The 11,200-nt window shown below is 41.5% G+C and overlaps 1 protein-coding gene across 1 annotated transcript in view; it reads right to left on the bottom strand.

Annotated features, from left to right (window-relative positions):
• LOC116694571 (choline kinase alpha) overlaps window positions 1-11,200 on the bottom strand; it is a 23,057-nt gene that overhangs the window by 8,677 nt on the left and 3,180 nt on the right. Inside the window, exons 2-4 of the mRNA XM_032524359.1 lie at window positions 10,608-10,716; window positions 8,061-8,114; window positions 211-324 (exon numbers count right to left, since the gene is read on the bottom strand). Of these exons, the coding sequence (XP_032380250.1) occupies window positions 211-324; window positions 8,061-8,114; window positions 10,608-10,716 (277 nt within the window). The remainder of the gene's footprint in view (window positions 1-210; window positions 325-8,060; window positions 8,115-10,607; window positions 10,717-11,200) is intronic.

The raw sequence follows: 11,200 nt of genomic DNA, 5'->3' as shown, positions 1-11,200 counted from the left end.
CTACCAGTCCACCACCATACTTTTGGTCCGTACAGGGACTTGAACCAGTGACCCTCCGGTTCCCAACCCAACTCCCAATGGACTGAGCTACTACCACCCCAATCGTTGACAATCATTTGAATTTATTCTAGTTACGAAGATCATAGAGTGTTCCTATTATTTTGTCCACCCGTTCCAAACTGATGTGATATGAACAACGTGGTAGCTTACGGGGACATACTGCTCCAGTCGGCCCTGGGGGAAAATCCCATAGAGTTTGGGTCCGAGCTCCCGTTCCGCTAAAATAGCAAACATCACGCTCTCCAACACCATGGCCTCCGCCCCCTGAAAACACACAACAGTAAAAAACTTAGCAGCCTAACATTTAAGGTGTGAGGGACACTTACCGCCAGTGCTGCAAAATGAAAAGAGAGCAGAATGAGAAAGGAGACAAAGAGCTTTTTCTGGTCTCTATGTCTAAAAACATGAAAGTTAGAGTGAGGTAAAAACAATTCCCTTGTCAGACGGCAATCTGTAACAGCGCATGGTTCATGTTAAAGTAATGACTTTTCATGCTCATGCTCTGAAATTAGACTGCTCTGCATTAAGAACTGAATAGAAATCAAGAAGGAGGAGAAGAATGGGGGGGGGGGGGGGGGGGGGGGGGGAGTCTGAATTAGGAGAAAGGCTTTAAGGGTTAGTTAGGGTTACGTGAGAAGAGAGAAGAACCCACCGACTGAAAAATAGTGAACGTAGCATTTGTGACATCACCCATTGGTTTATGGACCGCCATTTTGACTTTCCCTTAAGTCACCAGCTAATGCTAGCGGTAGCTAGGTAGCTTGATTGGAAGAACGCTGAACAAGACATTTTTAGGCGACCAAAATGTTCCACTCAACTTTGATGAAGTGAAAACACAGTGAGAGGGTCAGCCTTTAAAATAAGCCTGTGTCACGTTGCCAGGACGGCGTGTAGCCACGCCCCTAAAGCAATCCCTGCTTTATCGTCTATTTTCAAATAAATGGAACCATAACCTACTGAATGAACACCATGCTATTCTGAAGAATACTTGAAAGTGACGATTGAGACCATAACTTGTTAAAAATTGTTTACTGTGGTAATAAACTCAGCTGCAGCACCAGTTACTGCTGAAGTTGCCGAAGCAGAGAGGACAGCCTTGTCTTTCTCCCTTTATCTTAGAGACACGCCAACGTGGCACACCAACGCACACACTCACACCTGGAGTCCACCATGGGCTCAAGGTTAAACCTTCTCTCATGCCAACACAAACACGTGCTAGGAGCCTGAAACACTGAATCTGGGTGCTGGATATTCATGGACTGATTCTGATTCCCTCTATTGTGTGGAAAAAGACCATGGCTTCTCACCAAATAGGCAAGAGGTCATTGGCAGAGGAGAGATGTATACCATGGGAAACTTAAACCCTGATTAGTCAAACAGTGATACTAATAGCATCTCTTTGGGTCAAAGTTGCAATGAAGACAGAAATAGGCTCGCGGACTGAGTTGGGTCGAGAGGATTCAACGAGGCCTTAAACCAAAATAAATGATTACTAGTTAGTTCAGCAGCTAGCCAGCCAAATCATTAGTCAGTTATTATTGTCTTGAATAGAGTTCCTTATACTTGCTAGTTATTAAAAAAAAAGGCCTACTTAAACTTTCTCCAGAAAGTGTTTTCTTGGTTTTAACTCAAAGAAGTGCCCCAGGATCCGCTCTGCCTCTAAAACAAATATGTACAACAAATGTATGCCAATATGGTTCCAACAGAAATTTCAATATTGATCTTTAAAAGTTTACTTAGCAGTTATCAAATGAGTAATCTCCATGTACCACGAGATGGGAAGGGTTGAAAGTTACAGAAAAAGCTAGCAAGTAGAAGTACAGATAGAATAGTGCCAATACTAGTTGCTTTCGGGGTTTGTAGAAGTACTTTGGGAACTACAGCCGCAGAATCAAGATATTTCCCTGAGGAAGTTTACTGGCTAATGCTGCAATCTGCTGCATTTCAATGTGAGCTTCAATTCACTGCAATCGCCCCAATGCTATCTGAATCTTCTTAAGTGAATAACCTTCAGATAAATTGCTGCGGAGAGATTTGGATCTGAGCGCTGGAGTCTTTGGCTACTTGCCAGGGAATGTGCTTCACACTGGCCGTCCAGCAGGAAGCGGCTCAAAGGAAACAATACTGCCTCCGGCCTTCGACATGTCACATTTCTCAAAACAAATCCCTCACCGTGCCACCTGGAGAGATATCTTACTCTAGGACACACTGGTATCTCTGTTGTGATAACGTTGGAAATTATAAATTACGCTCACTATTACAAATAGCTTTTTACTTTAGTTAATTATAAGTTTTATTATTATTATTATTACCTTGACCAAGGATGCTAAGTTTCCCGGTCAGTTTGTTCAGGATTAAAAACGTCAGGCCCCATTTCCATGGAACTTGGTCATTCAAATTAAAAAAATTCAAATATGAAACCGATTTGAATCGCTGGGCAGATACACAAATACTGTTTCCCTTTCATCAACAGTGCAAGATAGGGTATTTGTACTGCATTTATGCAGTCAGAATAATCTGAAAGATCTTCCGACCGGATACGGAAAAAGTTGGATCTATCAACCAGCTGGTTGGTTGCAGCGCTATCCTATTGCTTGCAGAGGATAATTTAATCCCGCCCCCGGATTGAGCCCAGCCAATGGGGAGTTCCCAGATCCAGCATCTGGATGTGGGTCTGGCTGGACAGGCTAGCAGATATAATAATAATAATAACAACAATAATAGCAGAACAGCTAGCACAACTGGTAGGACAAGAAAGTTACATCCCTTTACTGTAATGCAAACTTCAAAACCATATTAAAATATAAAGATATCCAAAATTTAAGACGATATCTAGCCTCATATATCGATATGGATAAACCATCAATACATATTGCCCAGCCCTAGAATGCACCATTGGCCTCGACATAGTTCTACGCTCTCTCAGAGTGCCGTTCCAGTAATTATTATTTATTCAACTATAACTGTGATGGAGGACACCGGGCAAGGTTGATAAAGATGCCAAAAAGGTTTTTAAGGAGACGTCTCATAAAAGGCAACCAAACAAAGTCCTTTTCTTACTAGCGTCTGCCGTCTGTATCACAGCTGACAGGAAGCGGCAAGTTTTCTCTAAAATCATTTTGTAATTTTTGTTCATTGTCCATCATAATTTCCTAAAGCCCAAGGCAACGTAAAATGGCAGAAAAACAAACCTGCAAATCCTCATATTCAAGAATCTGGAACCAGCAATTACTTGATTATCCCAAAAGTTGCTGATCAATGGACTGTCAATCTTATAATAATTTCTTATAATAATGTCATTGACTAATTGCTGCAGCTCTAATTGAGGATGGAGTTCTATCATCTGCAAATAAACTGCACTTTGATATTCTATTCATATCTTGATTAATGTGAGCTTGTTAAGAAGAAGCCTTGGAATATGCTAACTTCAAGAAATTTTGGTAGCATCCATATGTTTCAGTAGTCTTCAACTGGATCATGTTTAATTTTAATTCTCCAATGAGCAGCGTTTAAAGCAAATACCCACAGGGCACCCACATTATTTCCCTATGTGCACAATGTTTCCATCAGCATATTATTAGTGCAACAGTGAACAAATGAAAAGTCTGTCTCCTGAACAGTATGCAGCACATTCTGCTTCATTCCCCGGGTATTAGTCTAGGGAATACTCCCCTTCGTTATGTAATGTCTTATCCGCAGAATGCTGAACACATGCGCTTTCAGATCTCCAACGTGAATGAACTAAATTACCATAATCATCTTGATACACATACTGCCAGACAACAAGCCGCAGAAAGCAAAAGCAAAGACTCCAACTCCTGCGGGGTCTGCTGTATTACTTCTCTGACAATATTTCAGCATCTCAGTTAGTGTAGTAGTACTGTCGCAGATCTGCAGAGTCAAACCCACATGTGGACAAACAAGATAACCTCTACAGAACAGCCTGAATGTTTGTCATCACTTTGAGAACTATGCCAATGACAAGGCAATGTTGACTGTGCTCTTTTGTAGTGCACCTCTTTAAATTGAGCCTTAGTGATGAAGACATATCTGGGGCATACCAATAATTGTACTCGACGGAAAACAGACAACAGTGAAATTGGTAGTGTTGGTCAGACAGTTACAATGTAGAATGGCATGATGTTGAAAACCAATAAAGCCCCTGAAAACTATTATTTATACACTATTATAAAGTACTTCTCCATATCCTTAAATGTTGATGGTTAAATAAGCAACAACTACAACAACTTAAAAACTGTTTTCTGTGGTTTGATCAGATTTGACGGACAGTCTGGAACAACACACACACACTATCATCGGATTCCAATTCAAATGTTGCTCAATTCGGATTGATCTGAAGTGAAAAGAGCAGAGAGGGGGACCATAGATTTACATGACTTGTGTGTAATAAAATCACATATAATATTACAATATTTCTTACCTTGGGCAGAAATAAGTGTTATTGTAGAACCAAGCTCTTATAGTGAGACTATGATTGAGAAAATAGGTTTGCATTGTCTTTAAAGTCATATTCTTGTAATAATTCTACTCTACCACCACCAATGTGTAGCACCCACCATGGTGAGGTGAGGGCAACATGTTTTTAGAGGTGGGGAAAACCGGAGAAAAGCCACGCAGACCCTAAAAGTCAGTTATGTAAATGCACCAGGCCGTTAGAGGCCGTCACAGCGTGACAACCTCAACCTCAACCTCTGCTCATTTCCTCTGTCTGCTGGTAAATGCCACTGCTTGCTTTAGCGGTCTGTTTGATTTGGCTCACTCCCCAGACAAGTCTTCTGACCGTTTAAAAGTTAATTATCAACAATAGATGTTGAATCAGCAATTGGTGGAATTGCAACATTCCAAAAAAATGCACTTCCCTCACACCATTTCCTCTTCTCTTTTGACAAGAAAACACAAGCTTCCAGTAGTAAATGTTAACATGGTTTTTGAATGACTAGATCCATAAAGGTGCAGGCTCTGGGATCACGCTCTCTCTGGATATTTGAATATAAACTGCTACACTAGTCCCTTATCAGGGCTGCTGCTCGGCTCTCAGAAATGTAGCGGCTGGCCTTGGGAGTGATGCAGCAGGTGGAGCGGGACAGCTGCTGCTTCACCTCAGAAACGTTTCCACTTCTACTCCGCTACATTTCAGAGAGAAATATTCCAATTTTCTTTCCACTACATTCATCTGACAGCTTTAGTTACTAGTTACTAGTTACTTTAGTTACTCCACTACATTCATCTGACAGCTTTAGTTACTAGTTACTTTAGTTACTCCTCTACATTCATCTGACAGCTTTAGTTACTAGTTACTTTAGTTTCCTCTACATTTATCTGACAGCTTTGTACTAGTTACTATTTACTTTGTTACTCCACTCCTTCATCTGACAGCTTTAGTTACTAGTTACTTTAGTTACTCCACTCCATTCATCTGACAGCTTAGTTACTAGTACTTTAGTTACTAGTTACTTTAGTTCCTCCTCTACATTCATCTGACAGCTTTAGTACTAGTTACTTTAGTTACTAGTTACTTTTAGTTACTCCTCTACATTCATCTGACAGCTTTAGTTTACTCCACTCCATTCATCTGACAGCTTTAGTTACTAGTTACTTTGTTACTCCACTACATTCACTGACAGCTTAGTTACTAGTTACTTTAGTACTAGTTACTTTAGTTACCCTCTACATTCACTGACAGCTTTAGTTACTATTCTTTAGTTACTATTACTTTAGTTATCCTCTACATTCATCTGACAGTTAGTTACTAGTTACTTTAGTTACTCCACTCATTCATCTGACAGCTCTTAGTTACTAGTTACTTTAGTTACCCACTCCATTCATCTGACAGCTTTAGTTACTAGTTACTTTAGTTACTCCACTACATTCATCTGAACGCTTTAGTTACTAGTTACTTTAGTTACTCCACTCATTCACCTGACAGCTTTAGTTACTAGTTACTTAGTACTCCACTCATCATCTGACAGCTTAGTTACTAGTTACTTTAGTTCTTAGTTACTCCCCTCCATTCTCTACAGCTTTAGTTACTAGTTACTTTAGTTACTCCTCTACATTCAATGACAGCTTTAGTTACTAGTTACTTTAGTTACTATTTTCTTAGTTACTCCTTACATTCATGTGACAGCTTTAGTTACTAGTTCTTTAGTTACTAGTCTTTAGTTACTCCTCTACATTCATGTGACAGCTTTAGTTCCTATTCTTTTAGTTACTCCACTACAGCATCTGACCAGCTTTAGTTACTAGTTACTTTACACATTAAGATTTCTGCACACAAAACAATAAATTAAACAACATAATACATAACTATGTATAATAGCTATACATTATTAGCCGACTAAACACTGAGTTTATTGACAGAACTGTTTGGATCGTTTCCAGTTTCTAAAACGTAACATTTAGTACTAAAATGCTGCTTGTAATACTTTTTCTGTGCAAAGTGGAGTATGTTGTGTGTGGACATTGGACAGGAAGCTGTGGATAAAATGACTTTTTTATTGGCGTTAAGTCCGTGTGGGAGGGGCCACTTAGTGGCATGACATGTGAATGAAATATCTCATCATACATCATAAAGTACATTTTCTAGATAATACTTTAGTCAAGTAACATTTTAAACGGAGCACTTTTACTTGTAACAGAGATTTTTTTACATTGTGGTTTTAGTACTTTTACTTAAGTACAGGATCTAAATACTTCTTCCACCACTGCGTCTTCCACGTGCTGTCCCCACAGGGATTATCACAATGCTATCCTCTCTAATCCAATAAGGATTGCCCTTGACCAGACAGCATTGTTAGAAGGTGGATCGAGGTGAGGTTGTCCTAAGAGGCTGAAATGGGGTCAGTTCTGCCACAGCGTCCCTGCTAACAGCAGGCTGGCTTAGAGGAAAGGGAAACAGCCCGAGTGATAACGACTGCTAACTGGCCGATGACCTCACCTCCATCACATGGCGGTGAGTTGTCATTCGGCCACGTAATGCCAGGGCCGAGGGTCATCATGACACCACGCTGGCTGAAGGAATGTCTAGGTCGCTGAGGCTTGGCAGAGACTCTCTTAACATACTGGGTTATTGTTGCTGCGGATTCTTTTAAAAAAAAAAACAACCTTCTCTGAAATTAGTTCTGTACACACTGCCTTGCGTTCCAAATAAAAATGCCAAAGTTATATTCCAGCCAGGTGAGCTAATCTTCTCAAAATATGAGTATTTTAATCAAGTTGTTGGAGATGTATGAACTGAAATGAGTTAAATAAGTGTCTCATGTTTCACATTTGTGCTCTGCCAGGAGTTAGTAAGTGGAGACAGGGGTTACATCAATTCTGGACCTTAAGGGTAATTCAGGTTTTTTTTCAACCTGGACCCTGTTTATTCTTATTTATTTTTGGGATATTGACCCGAAACACCTGGTGCCTCAGGAGTAGGCCTGCACGATTAATCGTTATAACACCGCAATCTCGACTCACCCCGTTCACGATTTCATTTTTGTTTTGTTTTCTATGACTTTGATTCTCATTTAATTTTAGAAGCCGACTGCCTCCCAAACGCTGCTACTTTCTCCTCTGAGTTTTCTCATATACGGTATAAAGAGACGCTACAACACTCTCCCTTCTCTTCAGTGGAGCCCTTCTGTTTACAGGCTCGTGGTGATGAGCAATGTGCTCTAGGTGCCAAAATTTTGGTACTGCCAATTTGTCAAAAACTGTCAGAGAATCATATCAATTCTAAGCAAAAGAATGTTGTCATATTTTTCCCTGAATCGTGCAGGCCTAATCAGGAGTTCAGAAGACTGTGGCAGAGCAGAATAAAACCCCGCACCGACAAACATGAGTAAGAGGAGAATTTAGGTAAGTAAAAGAAAGTTTTCAGACATCACGGGGTGAACATGAGCTGGAAACAGGTGTTGTGATGACTGATGGGACACTGGGCGACACTATGGGCAGAGGAACATGCCGTGTTGGTCGCACCGTGGTCAGTTACTTACTTGGAAGGGATTTTCTTTGTTTGACAGTTGGGAATCTCCTTTATTACAGGACATCTATAAACAAAAGAAAAAGGAGAGAACTAGCCATGAATACATGTCAAGCGGTCCGTGAGTGTCAACATAGTCACGCCTACAGTTCCAACAGTACAGTATGAGTTCAAACGCACGCCAAGTCTTTGACAAGGCGGTGCGGAGGATCGGTCGTAATAACCGCTGCGCTCCCCTGACTACCTGCTTAACACGACATTCAGAAACAGAGCGGAGATAGAGATCAGACAGCGTAGCGCCAGCAGGGCTTATCTCTGAGGAGGAGAGATAAAACTATTCTATTGCCCAATTCCAAGCCTACTGGTGATTGCGACATTTAACTGGGGATTACGTATTAGAGCTGGAGCTAAATATACACACACACATTTATTTATCCTACATGCTATTCACATATCTGCATTGCTGAGAAACGCTGCCTCCAGTGCAGTTAGGCTTTGTTTGATCATTAGTAGCTGTGCACTCTGACAATGACATAGAGTTCCTTAATCGTATTAGCTTTCTGATTAGACGTCACTAAATCCTGAGAGGCAGTTCTGTCCTGATGAAGATGGCTGCAGTTACCTTGGTGAAGGACACAGTGCTTTTGCTCTCTCAGACATCCCTAGCAATAAAAACTACGGTTAGCTTTTTATTACACGGCCTTTAGTTAATACTTAATGCAAAATTCATTGGGCAAATGTGAAGGCTGAGAAAGCAGAAAAGAAAGCAGCCCATATCACAGTGGCTTTAATTTATTGCAGCTGATTGGAAAAAACAGCATGAGCTCAAAAGAGTAAACGCCAGCAGAAGATTAGAATATGCTGCTTTCAGGAACTTTGTGCCAATGTTCAGATGTTTTTGAACTCTTGTTGCAGGGGGATGTTGACTTAATGGTTATCTTTGGGGTAGTGCCGTAACACGTATCGATACTGGGATCATGGACTCTGGACACGGAGGCCACATCATCTCAGGCTCTATCTCTCTGTATTAAATGTAAACAGATAAAGTAACTATCTGTTTTTGTGAAGGAACAACAAGCCAAACTGCACACTGGCCAATGGTTTTTCTTGTTTCCGTTTTTTTTGTGTTTATTTTATTTTATTTTATTTTTTTTTACAGCTGAGCGAGCTGCAAATGTGTGACTCATTCTCAGGCTCCTGTCTTGCGCTGCTCAAAGAATTCTGCTGACTTCTTGACGACTGAGAATCCCAAGGCAGGGACAGAGAGAAGAAAAGAAACAGACAGAAGAGGCGCTTCAACACTTTTCTTTTCCCTCCATACTGTATCTTCCCAGCGTTGTCAGCCCAGGTTGAGCTACATGAGTGTGTGTAACGTTCTTTGTATTAGGCTGAGATTTCAGAGACCTCATACTGTACCGTGTTTTTTGGTGGGTTCACCAGGGAACAAGAGTGCCCAAGGCACGCTCCTTTGGGAAGCCTACGGCAAAGAACACATGCATGTACAGCCATGGGGGTACATCATCATGTACAACAATGGCTAACACGCGCACATACATACACACACTAAGCATATGACCTGCAGATGTACACACACACACACACACACACACACACCACACCCACACACGACCATGCAGATGTACACACACACACACACACAACTAAGCATATGACCTGCAGATGCGCGCACACACACTCCCCCCCCCCCCTCCCCAGTTGGTGATTGCCTCATCACACAGTTGCATGTATTACCTTTTGTTTGTATTGTCTGGTTTCTGTGATTATACTTACAAGTGAAATATTATCATAGGTGGTAAAAGATAATCAGTGTGTATTTTCACATTCTGTTGCCTGTGTGTGTGTGTGTGTGTGTGTGTGTGTGTGTGTGTGTGTGTGTGTGTGTGTGTGTGTGTGTCGGTGTGTGGGGGTTGTGTGTGTGTGTGTGTGTGTGTGTGTGTGTGTGTGTGTGTCTGTGTGTGTGTGTCTGTCTGTACAGCAGCATTTATCTTCACTTCAATGTGCACTATGAGTTCCCGCATGGTCACTTCTGTAGACGTACCAAGTAAATTGCAAACAAAACAGATCAAGCCCGCCCCTCCCCCCATGTTTTCCGTAACTCTCATGACTAACTGACTAACTGTCACTAACGCCCACCCCTCCCCCAACTATCTTGTCGGTGATTGGCTGTAATAGTTTGTTGTGTTTTGGTGCCTATCCTGTGCCCCTAGTGTCTGTTTGACGTTAACGACCCCAGTGTCGTCTCCAAAGACCGGGTTTTTACAGTGTATTCGTGGGGGGGGGGAGAACAAGGAGAGTAGGCATCTCTCCTAGCGGATCAAGGAGAGATGCCTGCAATTTGAGACAAAAATGAAATCCAACTGAAACCATGCAGGAACTTATAGTGCACCTTTAAAGCAGCTAACAGTTCGACTGATACCTACACACTACTGAGGGAAACTAGTTTCTAAGACACAACAACACATCCTGGTGAAGAGTCTGGCTTACTTGGAACTCTCCGTTTGTGTGGTAAAAGACTAGTGATAAGAGATGTGGCTCCCACCTGCAGGATGGCCCCATAGAGGCGCAGCAGGACGGTCCTGGGCTCATCCCAAACAGTGTCCACGCTGTCAGGAAGGCTGCACAGGAAGAGCTTGTTGCTCAAACCACCCCTGGAGGACAGACGGGCAGACAGGATTAAAGAAGTGCAGACGAAGAAGTGTGAGCCCCTAAAGACGTTTGAGCCAGCCCCAAAAGACAATCACCAACACTAAAATGGTAAGAACTGAGAAAAAAAGAGCAATTCAAATCCTCATTAAATGTGTTTCAGAGGAATATATCAAACAACCGTTGAACAAGCAGAATAAAAACTTGAATAGGAGAGTCTGGCTGTATCAGACTCTCACGGTTATTTATTTCAATAAACAATATCATTTTTTGGTTTTATTTACTCAAGCATAATGTACATTTTTGTTTATGAAATTATCAGAAATAACAGGTAAATGCATAGAATTCCAAGCAACTACCATGTAATGGAAAAATACCATTTGTGTCCAGAACGGTCTGTAGTTGACAGAAAGAGCCCCAGAAAACCACCCAGGAAACCACCAAGGGATAAGTTTTCTGTCAAAGGCATCACATGGGGGGGGGGGGGGG

Source organism: Etheostoma spectabile, chromosome 8, assembly GCF_008692095.1.
Source record: "Etheostoma spectabile isolate EspeVRDwgs_2016 chromosome 8, UIUC_Espe_1.0, whole genome shotgun sequence".
Taxonomy (NCBI): Eukaryota; Metazoa; Chordata; class Actinopteri; order Perciformes; family Percidae; genus Etheostoma; species Etheostoma spectabile.
This window is presented reverse-complemented; position numbering and strand designations above follow the sequence as displayed.